Source organism: Eschrichtius robustus, chromosome 1 (genome assembly GCF_028021215.1).
Source record: "Eschrichtius robustus isolate mEscRob2 chromosome 1, mEscRob2.pri, whole genome shotgun sequence".
Classification (NCBI taxonomy): domain Eukaryota; kingdom Metazoa; phylum Chordata; class Mammalia; order Artiodactyla; family Eschrichtiidae; genus Eschrichtius; species Eschrichtius robustus.
In genome coordinates this window covers 165,315,109-165,329,391 of record NC_090824.1, presented here as the reverse complement: position 1 = coordinate 165,329,391, position 14,283 = coordinate 165,315,109, and the positions used below count along the sequence as shown (strand labels likewise).

Sequence of the window (14,283 nt, the reverse complement as noted above, 5' to 3'; positions counted from 1 at the left end):
CAAGAGAGGACACGCAGAAGGACTAGCAATTGTGATTTGTGTTTTGAGAAGAGATCCTGGTAGGATGCATCATTCAAGACTGAGAACTCCATGACCGTCCTTATGTGACGGCTACAAACTCCCTTGCAGGTGTCTCAAGTCACTTTTCTTCTATAGGTTCCTTCCCTTACAGAATCATAGGAGATGAAAGCTAGGAGAAGGTTCCAGTAGCTTTTAGCCTAACACCCTCCTTGTACAGCTGGGAAGTCTAGAGACGGTAACTGACTTGTCTAAAATCCTTATTATCTTTTTAATACGTTTAAGGCTGTCCAAACTTCAGATGAAAAACAAACAAAAAAATCAAGCACATACATATAACCATTCCTTTCCATCAACTTGACTACCAGTCTTCCTTCTTTAGTAGTCAAATACCCATTGCCCCATTTCCTTCCAATTCAGAATTCATTTCTTAAAGCTCTGCAACGTTTTACTTCTCTACACTTTGAATGCTACTGCTCTAAAATTAACTGAGAAAGACTTTCTTGTCAAACAAAACAGCCTTTTCTCAGTCCCCACAGTTGTTCCTTGGCTTTCGGTGAGGTTTGAATACTATCTGCTATACCTCTCCTTAAATGCTTTGCTCCCTTGGTCTTTCTAACAGTGAGCTTTCCTTGGATTTACTCCTTCATGCTCCACTTCTTCTGACTCCAATTCTAGATCTCCATGCTTCCATCATGAGCCAAACACTCTTCTCTCTTCAATCAGTTACTCTGGGGTCATTCACCTCACAGTGTCCACAGTGTCTTCTGGGTTCACATCCAGATCGGACAGTAGTCCATGTGGAAAAGTTCTGCACGTGTCATAAGTGTGATGTACCAATTCTCTTGGCCCGCATCACTAGAGGCACGGAGCCTTCTCAAAGACAAGGAATCCATGTGCTCCTGGGGCTCACTGCTGGGCTGACCCACAGTTAAAAGGGATACTGACAAATGAGAGAATGTTCTGAAAAGAGCAATGGGGTTGGTAAGGGATCTAAAAACAACATGTGAAAACCGCTGAAAAGGCTAGGAATGATGAGCTTGGGAAAGACAGTGCTCTTGCGATCCAGCTTTCTGCAAATTTGTGAAAACTTGTCACGTGGGATGCAGCATAGATGTGTTTTTCTCTGTTTCAGAAAGCAGAAATTTGAAGGAGGTTGTATTTTGGCTAACAGGAAAAAAAATCTTGCAAATAACTCAGGTTGTTCAACCCAAGAATGAGCTGTCTCTCAATGCAGTGAACTCTGCCCTTGCTGAAGGTGTTGAAGAAGAAATGCCTGCTCTGAGAGGGAGACCAGCCATACCTCTGAGATCCCCTTTCCTCTGACACCCTGTGAATCACTCTCCCTGTGGTAGCCTGTCAGCACCACGGACTTCACATGCCTGATGTGGAATCAGCCGTCCCATCCAATTCCTCAAGTCTACCATTCATGCTGTTGTTCTTCTAGATTGCTGGGCTAGATTCATCATCTTTGATTCCTTGTTCTTTTTAGGTCCCTATACCTCCACCTCCAGAATGTTTCTTTGATATGTTCTTAATACTTTATTTCCATGGATACCATTACAGTCCAGACTTGCCAAACCCCATGTGGATAGAAGTCATTGGATTTTTGAGTTGGGACGAACCCTAGAGAGATCAAGCCCAGCCTGCTCATTTTATAAGTAAGGAGAATGAGACACAGAAAAATTAAAGACTTCTCTAAGGTCACATCGTTAAAAGTGGTGGTACTAGGCTCCAAGATTTGTAGTGCCATATTCTTTCCATTGCCCCATACCACAGCAGCTCTGGGATTTCTCCTTTTAATCACTCAGGCCACCCTGATACATTTTGGCCTAACTGGTTTTATAGACATTGGCCATGACTTAACCATGGAATGACTGGTTTATTTGTTTAATACTGTCTGCTTGTTTAATGATGGTCTTTGGTCAAATCATATGTGTTAATCTAGATCTAGGAATTATCCCCAATCTCTTAACTGTAACAGACCACTGGGTCTGCTTTGAGTTAAACAGCACTGTTCTTTTCTGTGCTTCTCACAGATACTGCCAAAGCAGGACTGCTGAATTGTGAAATAAAGAAGAATTCTAGCCAAGTCAAGCTCTCTGGAGTCTGCAAATCCAGGTCATTTGGATTTGAAACATATCATTGTACTCCAATGAGTACAAAAATTACATATATCATGTTAGCTGGCTATGCTCTGATTACTTCCATAAAAGGTCCTGGACTCACGTTGGTTCTTCAGTTGCTATTCTGGTCTCTTCTAGTTCTTGTGCTTGTTTCAGCCAAGGTAATTTCGCTTCCACTGGACTTTTTTCTGACAAAAAGGGAACATAAACAACAAGCTTAATTATTGTTACTCATTCAAGAGTTGGATATGTGATTATTATTTGCTGAAGATTTCATCAATAAAGAGGTCACGCTTTTCAAATGCACAGTACACGAAGTGGCTTCTGGACGGAACCAAAAATTTCTGTCATACATTTTTTTAATTAACACATTATCAAAATGCAACCAAACAACCCCATGACACAGTTGAATACATTCTCCAAGTTAGCATAAAAATGCCTTTTATAAATCAGTACCAATATCTGTTGTTTGCATATTAAAGCTCTTACTTCAACCGTTATCAGTTTGCTTTCTTTTTCCACAAATTTTTTTGCCCATTGAATGAGGAAATTAATAGAGAAAAGCAAATAACATAGAAGGCTTAGAAAGTTGGGAGGAGGAGAGTCAGTGCTATGGTTTACTCAAACTTTAATTGCTATAATTGTTGAGGGAAATGATTACCAATTACTACAGGCCTGCAGGAGCAAGCTGGTGCCCCTCTCTGTCCTTTGAAGCTTCCTAAGATGTGAAGAAAGAAACAATCTAATTATGAAATGAGAAAGGAAATAATTTTGGACTGCTTCAGGGAAATCACAAACACTAAGAAAGTGGCTATAAAAGTACCACTGACTGCAGAAATAAGGAGAAAAGACTTCACTGACGAAGTTATATAATCAGTGTTTGTACCTTGCATGGAAACCAGTGATTTTTCTGGAAGACAGACATCATCAAATAAATATTTTTTGAATAGTTAGTTGCCTATGAGGCTATTTGTGTAAATAATGCACCCAGAAATAATGAAGAAGAATTTTATCCTCTCCAAAGTACTAAGGAAGACTCCTTGGCACTGACACTTGGGAGTAATTCTTTTTCCATTTCCAAAAGGAAATACTTGTCACGAGGACTGGTAATACCTTACAAAAGTACGTATATGGAAAAAATCATGTCTAGAGAGGAACATACATCCAAAAGATGATGCCAAGACTTCCTTACCCATGGATGCTACCCATTTCTACTAATTCATGTGGAACAAGTGGGAACTACAGAAGAATTTCTAAGTGCATCTATAAATCTAGATTGGGAACTGGAAGTCTTCATTCATTCATGGTAGGCAATAGGACATATGATGAAGCTGGCATTGTTCCTTCCTCAAGAAATGTACACTCTGGTGGAAGGCATGTGGGAATTTTCCTTTTCCTTTTTCTCTTCATCCTCCTTCTCCTTTTTCTTCAAAGGAGGGACTGCATCAAATTATTTTATGCCCACCAAGAAATGTTAATATAAGCCTAGACAGGAGCCACTCTATATGTACTGAATCAATAAGAGCTCAGTTTCTTCTCCAGACCAATTAATCACATAGGTCTAACTTCTTTATCTAGGTGGATGGGTCTACTGTAATCTGTCAGTAAAACAATTTTTATAAGAAAGTTAGTACGTTGAAATTCAAATGCTGCAATATTAGTAAGAGAGCTGGAAAACACCGTTTGATTTAACTTTAAAATGCACCACAAACTTACCTTTGGGTTTGTAACACGGGATGGGAATGATACATTCTTCTTTGATGTGTAACTTCAGTTGTGGATTACAGCCACCAACGTGCTGTCCACGATGGTTGATACACAGAACAACCCGGTAACGTAACCCCCGGCCACAAGTCACTGTGCACTTCAAAGATGAAAAGAGAAGCCAATGAAATTCTTGTTCATGAAGAGATCCACAAAGGTATTAAGGTCTCATGCACAGGAGAGTCACTAATCTACATGAATGTTAAACACAAAAGACCGTTAGATAAACATTATGTAAGGAAGGGGGTGGAGGCTGATCTCCCATGATTCTTATGCTTCAGGGCCCCTCCCTTGCAAGGCTTCCTTCCCATTCTCCATTCGAGAAGTATTTCAGGTGAGGTCACAGTGCAAGAAAAATTGAAATGCCCTGCAATCTTTCTACGCAAATATGCAAGAAACTTAATATAGGTTTTCTCAAATTTAATTAAAAATTCACATGACATCATCCAAAACAATTTGTGAAGACAAAAGAAACTTTTCTAAACTATTAATTTAAAAAAATATCAAATTTTGCTCAACCATGCTAGAGGATTATCTTTCTATTCTGTGTATAGAAATCGATCTTCCAAAATTGTTGTCATATGAAAGGGCCATCGAAGAGTATTCAGCCAAAAAGTTTAGGAAAAAAATATTATAGATGTATCAGGCACTTAAAATTAATAAGAACATTATGCTATTTTCTCTAAGTTTTTATGAACTTTGTGTTGTCAGTATTTTTTTTCTTGAATTATTTGTTTATGATTTGGAAGGTACTCTTGCCTATGAATGGAATATTTTCATGTCATGAACATCCACGATATGTTTTCAATTTATGTACATTATGTTGGTGAGCATATATGTATGTATATGTGTGTGTGGTTTTTTTTTAAATCAAGACTTTATTTTTTAGGACTATTTAAGGTTTATAGAAAAATTGAGCAGATAGTACAGAGAGTTCCCATATGCCCCCTTTCTGCTACATACAGTTTTCTCTAGTGTTAATATCTTGCATTAGTGTGGTACCTTTGCTACAACTGATAAACCAATACTGATACATTATTATTAACTAAAGTCCAGAGTTCACATTAGGGTTGTCAGCTTAAAAAAATTTGTAATTTCTTACAATTTCTTTTATTATTGTACAGAAACATTTACTTAGATACCCAATATTTGTGTTTTGTATTCTTTCTTCTTAAAAAGTCACCTCCTTGGTAGGGGAGGGATGGATTGAGAGTTTGGGATTAGCAGATGTAAACTATTATACACAGAATGGATAAACAACAAGGTCCTACTGTGTAGCACACGGAACTATATTTAATATCCTGTGACAAACCATAATGGGTAAGAATACAAAAAAGAATGTATTTTATATATATATATATATATATATATATATATATATATATATATATATATATATACACGTATAACTGAAACACTTCGCTATACAGCAGAAATTAACACAACATTGTAAATCAACTATACTTGAATAAAATAGATTTTTTTAAAAAGTCACTTCCATATGGTATAAACTTCAGGCCCCACCAATCCTGGATCCATCCCTGGGAGAGGTCAAGAAGCCTTGGGCATGTGCTACAGAACACACACTGTTCTGCCGATGTGATCTCACTAACCATCCTGACACACTGGCAGGTTAGCAGCTTCGCCCCCATTTAACAGATGAGCAAATGAACAGCCCACCACCTAAGGACCTTGCTCAAGGTCATGCAGTTCCTAAGAGGCAGAGTGGAAATCCATCCCAGAGCCTCCTGTTGTCAAAATAATTACTTTACCACTGCTTCATAAAGCTTAAAGATTCTTTCCTGAGTCCATGGTTGCTTCTTCAATTGTCACAGATGAGTTGCAGAGGATATGGAGGCCTTTTTCAGCATAGACCCATCTCCAAGAAGAGCAGAATAGCAGGAAACCTCTCTTATTCCCTCATGCCACTCTTATGACCACTGAACAAATACTGAATGAATTTAGTGAGGTTTGAGATTATATCTGACGTCTGGGAAACTGATTCACCTACCCCCACATTCACCTATTTGAAATATATGTCATCTTAAGAGGTTATTTTATATTGGCCAAGAAAGAAAAAAAATTCTTCCCCAAAGAGAAAGAAAACAATATGATTATAAGGTATAACTACCCTAGAACTGGTCAATTCAAAGGAATATTATTTCCTCAGTAGCTTCTCAGGAAGCTGGACACTTACCCCAACGATGTGGTCAGTGTTTACAACATTCCCAGAACTCCTCTTTCAAGCTGAATACATCCTTAATGATAGCAAATTCTCATCACTGAGAATGTGTTTGATTTTTTAAAAAGTGGAAAGTATGAAGAGCCAAGAAAGATGAATGAGATGCGTTGGTTAACAATCCTTCATTTGGGTATTGTAAGTGACAGTAAAGTCATGATATAGATGGGGTGGGGTGGTATAAAAGCTCTAAAGACAATACAGAACATATGGGTAAGACCTGTAAGAGTGGAAAACAAGCTCTGCAGGTTGTAGAAGTAATGTTGATTTTTGAGGAGAGATCACAATATGATTTTTGGCATATAACTTGAGTTCAAAGAACCGAACGACCTTGCCATAATAAAATCCTTCCATCTCAGTCTATTAATTTATGTGAACAAGGCTTCCCAGTGTGTACATGCAAAACAAGCTAAAACAAGAAATCAACAGTTAAAATTAAGAATAAAATTACTGCTGAACCCATGTTTCTTTCTGGCAATGGACTATTTTTTAAAGCCCCACTCATCTTCTTGGAAGACTAGTTTCAAAGGAAAATTTACTTTTTATGTATAATAATCATTCACGAGAAATCGAAATACATTTAATTGTTGTTTTGGTTATGTACTAAGATTAAATTTAATAATAACTTAATCCAGGGGAACATTTCTAATACTTAAAGCCTTACGGCTATAGGAAATTAAAATAAATTAATTTCAACTGCTACACATATTTTCTTAGAGAAAAGTAGAATAGGGTAACCAATAAAAGACTTTAAAGCATAAAAGTACATTATATTAGGATAAATTCTGTGGGGGGGAGTGGTTTGAAAATGTGAGTTCAAGGGGAAAATAATGCAAAACATTCAAATTATTCAAGAGCTTATTCATATGTTTTTTAAAAATGGAAGATGGCAAGGATAGAAACCATCATGGCATTTACATTCTACTGGACATATTTTTTCTAATGCTATAACACTTTTATTTTAAAATGTCAGCCTTCAAGACATGTTAGAAATGACATTCTTTGATTTTTTTTTATTTAAACTTGTGATAAAAATTTTAGATGTCAACCTAAATATATATGAAGGGGTATGTAATTTTCCAAACTTCTTTTGGTATGTGAACAAAAAAGAATGGATAACTACTGCCCTACTAAGTACAAATGAAGCAGTAGGGGGTGATGATCTTGAGCCAGGGATATCGGAAAAGGACTGTGATGAGATAACATCTGTAAGCTGGGGCTGGAAGTGGGTCTTTCACCCAGAAAACTCACTTATCTCTACTCTTCAAGTTTCAGTTCAAGTGCTTCCTCCTTTCGGAAGCCTGCTCTGACACCTTCAAGTAGTGTGAATCACCCCACTTCTGTGCGCCGGCCATACAGGACATCATACCGCTCACTGCAGTGTCACACTGCATCACAACTGTTCATTTGCGTGTATGGTTTCTGCAACTGGATTATGAGCTTTTGGCGGGGGGGTAGAAGCAGGTTTTATTTACTCCCTAGGATGGCAGCTGGCACACTGAATAAATAAATAGATAAATGCATGTGTGTGTTGAACTAAATATGTAGGGATCACTCAAAAGAGCTAAAGAAACATGAGTCAATTATGTCTCACCCTCTAGCAAATTAAAAGTTTAAGCTTAAAATATTAAATACCAATACCTGCAATTTTTTGACTAATCCAACTGCACTTTATTTGCTCTAGAGGTTTACTTGCTCGTCTCCCTAGAGAGGAAACTAAGCTAATCTAACACGAGGCCTTGTTACACCTCTGTGATGTTGCCCTTTTCTCCTTTCCTACCACCTGACACCTCAATGGCTTCCAAATAGGCTGCCTGCCTCTGGTCTTTCCCAGCATCAGTTTATTGTCTCAATTACTTAAAATATATTACATTTATTTTCCTCAACAAAAATAGCAAAGCTTCTTAGTAACCACCAGACTAAGAACATACCTCTAATGTCAGTTTTATCATCTCCATCTGAATTTTCCAATTCTTTTTTTTTTTTTTAATTTATTTTTGGCTGCATTGGGTCTTGGTTGCTGTGTAGGCTTTCTCTAATTGCGGCGAGCGGGGGGCTACTCTTCGTTGTGGTGTGCGGGCTTCTCATTGCGGTGGCTTCTCTTGTTGTGGCTCCCGGGCTCTAGAGCGCAGGCTCAGTAGTTGTGGCACACGGGCTTAGTTGCTCCACGGCATGTGGGATCTTCCAGGACCAGGGATCAAACCCGTGTCCCCTGCACTGGCAGGCGGATTCTTAAACACTGTGCAACCGGGGAAGCCCCAATCTTCCAATTCTTAGTAACGTGGGTTCTCTCTTTAATCCAGATGAATTAGGGCCTTTTTCAGCATCTAGTCATTCTGTGTCATTTCTGCCTTTGCTCAGCCGTCTCGGCTTGGCCCTACCTCACAGTTATGTCTTCACTAGGCTCTCGTTTGGTTAAATCTTAAAGATGGGTCAAGCACTACAAGGGCAACAAAGACTTCCCAATCAACTCTGCTCTAATGCCTGTTCCGTTCAGATGTACCATGGTTCTTAATTAATTGTTCTTACCTGTGTTGATGCCTGCAATGTTCTCTCTTACATTGTCCTCCAACTGGCTCTTCCTAAGCTCTTTGGGAGTAGGAACCCCGTTCATATACAACTTCTGCCTCCCTCAAGGTGCCCAGTACAGTGTTGGGAGCATGGCAAATAATCATTAAAATCTGAGATTGAATTAAAAAGTGGCGTGTACTCGGGACTTCCCCAGTGGCACAGTGGTTAAGAATCCACCTGCCAATGCAGGGGACACAGGTTCGAGCCCTGGTCGGGGAAGATCCCACATGCCGCGGAGCAACTAAGCCCGTGCGCCACAACTACTGAGCCTGCACTCTGGAACCCCGCGCCTAGAGCCCGTGTTCCGCAGTAAGAGAAGCCACCGCAATGAGAAGCCCACGCACCACAACGAAGGGTAGCCCCCGCTCGCTGCAACTAGAGAAAGCCCACACACAGCAACCAAGACCCAATGCAGCTAAAAATTAATTAATTTCTAAAAAAAGTGGCGTGTACTCAAATCTTACCTGAGACCACTCCATGGCAATCCACTTGGGACAGTCGAACAGATTGCAGGTTTGCATAACCTTGGGTTTAGGTGCATACATGCACTTCCATTCTTCCACTTGCAGTATCTCTCCATGCATGGACTCCTCCACACACACAAAGCTCCGTCTTTGAATCCCACCTCCACAGGACACCGAACACGCAGTCCAAGGATTATGTTCCCAGCTCAAAAGCAAACAAACGAAAACACATTATTTATTTGTTGCTTGTTTCAAGTTTGCAAAGTTGATTGCAAAAAGTACAGCCTTGGGATAACAGTTGTGGTTCGGTTGAAAGAGCACAGAATTGGAACCTTAAGACTTTAATCTTAACTGCTACACACAATCTGCAGTCACGAGGTACTTAACTCCTTTGACCCGAAGGTTATTGTCAAATGGGAGTAAGACACCTGCCCTCGTGTATTACCACAACAGGGCCATTGTGAGAATCAAATAAACTATAGAGTGTGAAAGCATCTTCAAACAGTCTCTAAACTATAAAACACCAATGGGCAACAGTACTAAGGCATCATAGAATCTCAAAGTCGGAAAGAACCATCCTAGTCATCTAGGTATAAAAGGGAATGCAAATTTCTGATCAATTGCAATGCTTGAGGTCCCTCTATAATAATACCCAGTTATCAAGATACGCTTGACATCTCCAGTGACAGAAAACATCACCCTCTGAGCCAGCCTATTCCATATAATTCTTAGAAAGATCTTTCTTATTATGGACTTGAAGTCTGTGTTCCCTTATCTCTCTGTGAAAGGTCTAATAACTGTCCCTCTTACATTTTGGTCTATTGCTACAGATACTACAGTTCCTTGCAAATTACTTAGAGCATATTACAGAAAGAAAAAGGAAATCTGTAACTCACCGAGGGAGAGGTTGGAAGTGGTCATAGGGCATGATCTCTTTAAATCCATCGCTACAAATGAAATCATTGTGAGAATATAATTTCTAATCAATTAATGCATTTATTAATTTGACTAGTACGGATGTGACATCCCAAAAGACAGAGTTCTTTCAAATTAAAAACTAAATATGCCGAGTGTTATGAACAATTTCCCCCAAAATTCAGCCACGATCTCCTTAATTTTTAGGAAAATCTCTGACACACAACATCACCAATTCTATATGAAAATGTAGAAAATGGAACTAGTAATATGTATTCATCAAAGGAAAGAGTTTCTCTTAATTTAGATAAATCTATTTATTCCCTTTTATCATCTTAGCAGGTTAGTCTGATAAAATATATTAATGATATTAACACACTGTCATATTAGCAGGATCTTTAGAAAACCATTGTTTCACAGAATTTGCCCTTTGAAAAGGCCTCTATTAATAATTACATACACCTGGGATTACAGGAAATGCACAGCTTCGTGATAGGAAATGAAATCCACTGGGAATGCTCCCTTTTCCACTTGCACACTTCTGCCTTAGCCAGCTGGCAGATAACTGGGGGATTCTGGGACTTGACAGTATGCTGTTATTTTAAGATACTGTAGTAAAGCCAGGAAACTTCCCCAGGCAATCCAAGTCATCAGGTACTAAATTATGCAGCAGGATAGTTTATGCATAGCTTTACTGCTCTGGCATTCAAACTCTTCATTTCCTTGCACCATGCATTCTCTATACTGAATTTAATGTGTACACTTCAAAAGTCAAAACGTGGTGATTGGTGACCCAGTTTAAAAAGCTAAAATGGTGAGTTACTGATATTTACGGCTGGCAGATGGACTAGACACTGTACTTGGATGAAGAGAATGTTCATGCTGTATGTGCAGGAGATGCTCAAAGAGGTTCGTTAGCAACAGTCAAAGATCACAGCACATGGACACATAGCCCGCAAGAGAGAACTAGACTGAGTAAGCTGATGAGCCTAATTCCTACTGACCACGGTTATACATGTGAATACAGGTACCTGCCACCAGTGTACGTTCAAGGTCACGCAATGGCAATGTGTTGCCTGGCAAGGGTGGATCAGTCACAGCTGCAGTTGATTTGTTTCTTTTTAAAGGAAAAAGGGTATGGGCAGTTATGCAAACCTTGATGGGCAAGGATCCATGCTGCATTCCTTCAGTTTTGGTTTTGGTTTCACATTCTCAGGGTAGTAATGGCAATAATGGTCAGGAACCACCCTCTTCAACCGGATATCCACACATTCAGCAGAATTGAGCTGATACCCTAAAGCAGCAGAACAAGAAAGTCTGAAGATCGCATCCGTTTGGGGTTTACTTGGCAAAGTTATCACTTGCCACACACTTTTTTATCCCTCTTTAAGAAACTTAACTCAGTGGTTCTCAACCCTGGGTGTATAACAGAACCACTTGGGAGGCTTTAATATACACCAACGCCCAGGTCCCTTCCTGGTCCAATTAAATCAGAAGCACTGCAGCCAAGAAATCAGCATTTCCACTGGTCAAAGCGGAAGGAGCGGGTGCTTTCTGTTGCGATGATTGCATTGAGACCAAAGAAATAAAGTTGTTCCTTTATTCCCAGGCTCCGGGGTAGTAGAAGCAGCAGATGCCCACTGCTTAATCCCGAGGGGGTGTAAGGCTCTTTAGCCAAAGCACCTATGGAGAGCTAACAGTTGGATTGAGTACTATTTTCAGTTTCCCGAACTACTTTAGGTTTAGAGTTGTTGTCGGGAGCGAATAAGATCATGTGTGTCAAAGCTTTATTAAAAATGTAAATCTCTAGACAAATGCTAGGTGATATGGTGCAGCAACAGCAAAAAAAAAAAAAAGACTTTTTAAAAAAGACTCTCAGGTTCTTCTAAGATGACTAATATGTGTGGCCAAGATTGAGAATGACCACTTGATCTGATCGTGTTACTCTCAGCACTTATAACTAAAAGTTACAATAGACGCCTTTGAAAATGTTTGGAGCTCAGGTACAGAAAGAAGGTAGCTATTCACTGTCACCTCTCCTCACTGTCATCCTGGCACTGTGCAAGGCTCTCTTGTTTCCATATACTTTCTCTTCTCCCATCACCATGCCCATTACAATCCCCCAGAGACACCTATTTATTGTTTATATGTCCTTAAATGTATATCTGTCTTATGTAATTTTGTTTTGTGTGTATCTGTTTTGACTAAATTAATGATACTGTGTTTTAAGTCCTGTTCTGTTTTCTACTTTTCTCACTCAACATTACATTTCTGAGAACTACCCTTGTACTGTTGCTTCTTTCTTCTGTATAATAGTCCATTGCTTGTACATTTTACTTATTTCCTGTCCTGGGGTACCTAGGGGTACCTCTGATGACAATAAACTTTCTAACTGGGAAAATAAACATTGTCTATACAGAGAGGAACAAAACCCTCCCCGCCTACATCTCACTCTGCCTCATAAGCCTTCAAAGAAGAAGGAATGAAGACTTATTCCTGATTCTATTAAATTCAATTTGTACAGTCTCTGAGGAAAGTGAACATTCCACAAGGATGAGTGCTATAAACTTAAAAAACAACTCACAAAATGATGCTTCTAACTTCCTGAAAGATTTGATTCCAGGTTTCCTGTCACTACATAAGTGTCATGTTAAGTTTTTAAAAAAGTAATTTTCAAAACCAGAATGAGCTCTTCACCAAAAAAAAAACACACAAAAAAAACAAAACAAAAAAACCCCAAAGTTAAGTTCTCAGCCTCAGCCAACTGGTCTAAAGTTCTAAAAATACATTTAAAGGCCCGATTGCTGAGAGGAATCCGATTTTATAAACCAATAGACAGCTTTCTACAAGTCAAGGCTTAAATGTAAGCTGAGTGTAGAAGGACAGACTGGTATGCATTATAAAAAGCAAGGTCAAAACCACAGGAACGAAAATCCAAATGGAGTCAATAAAATATTACTTGGGTGCCAATATCTGCCAGAAAGTCTGCAATATCAGATGACAGTGGCAATCTTGGTACTTTCTCCAAACTAATCTCAAGTGTCCCACATAGATGATTGCAGACAAGACCAGGAAAGTCCATCCAAATACCTTGGAGACCAGCGAGCTAATTTTCCTGATTACACCAAAAACCCTGAAATGCCATTTAACACAAATCATGTAGATTTGATTACTAACATAATTAAATTTTGGTAATGCTTTCCTTGTGGGTTTTATGTGTATGTTTTTATTTTTCCCCAAGACAATAACAGAATGAGATTACAGCTCCTTGAGTTAAAGAAAATAATCTTTGCTCTAAATGGAAACATATTTCTAGGAGGAGACAAGGAGCATACAGGTGTTTATAATTTGGGGAGAGACAAAATTAATTTTTCTCTTTAATTTTGCAGCGGTACAGAGATAGCTAAAAGAGAAAGAAATAAGGCAGACTGCCTTCCTACATTATGAACAAATGTATTGAAATTCTGCCGGTGTACAGAAAGTGGCAGGATATTGGGGGACCCCCAGAAGGAGCCTAAAATGTTCCTTCTGTCCTTACAGCCAACGCTATCTTTGGTGGACAGTCACACAGCCAGGTGCTTCCATTGAAGGTTCCAGCAGGACTGATCGTGTCTTTCCCTGGGCACCAGCTATGAGAAACAACTATTTTCCTCCCAAGAATTGAACCAACTGAACTAATAAGCTTAGTCCCATTATACATGTCCCTCCCAGAACGGAAAGCTTCTCTTTTAACTTAGGTATCCAAATGAGAACGTCTCTCTGTGTGTGAGAGCTAGGGAATAAATTAAAAAGAAAGAGATATTTGTTTTTCTGATGGGTAAGAATTAAAAATCCCCCCTATCTCTTGGCTTTTATTTTGGAGTCCATGAGAGACATGCAAACGTGTTTCCAGCTCTCTGCTCAAAGTAAAGGGTGCTTTCTAAATCCAGTTTTCACCTATGTTCAAGAATAAAGCAAACACACATTCATTAAAACCACTGCATTCCAGGCCACTGAGTAGGATGCTGTGTGGTTACACGTCTCTAATTACCACGCTAATTTTTTTTTAACATCTTTATTGGAGCATAATTGCTTTACAATGTTGTGTTAGTTTCTGCTGGATAACAAAGTGAGTCAGCTATACATATACATATATCCCCATATCTCCTCCCTCTTGCGTCTCTCCCACCCTCCCTATCCCACCCCT

General features: G+C 39.1%; 1 protein-coding gene across 10 annotated transcripts in view; it reads right to left on the bottom strand.

Moving 5' to 3' along the window:
- Positions 1–14,283, bottom strand: part of ADAMTSL3 (ADAMTS like 3) — a 365,276-nt gene that overhangs the window by 136,182 nt on the left and 214,811 nt on the right. For all 10 annotated transcript variants that reach the window (XR_011075723.1, XM_068558758.1, XM_068558696.1 and 7 more), the window contains 5 exons: positions 11,253–11,391; positions 10,079–10,129; positions 9,183–9,387; positions 3,861–4,008; positions 2,248–2,332 (listed from right to left, as the gene is read on the bottom strand). Coding sequence is in view for 9 of the 10 variants with exons in the window: in XM_068558758.1 (XP_068414859.1) it covers positions 2,248–2,332; positions 3,861–4,008; positions 9,183–9,387; positions 10,079–10,129; positions 11,253–11,391 (628 nt within the window). In the remaining variant the exon portion in view is untranslated. The remainder of the gene's footprint in view (positions 1–2,247; positions 2,333–3,860; positions 4,009–9,182; positions 9,388–10,078; positions 10,130–11,252; positions 11,392–14,283) is intronic.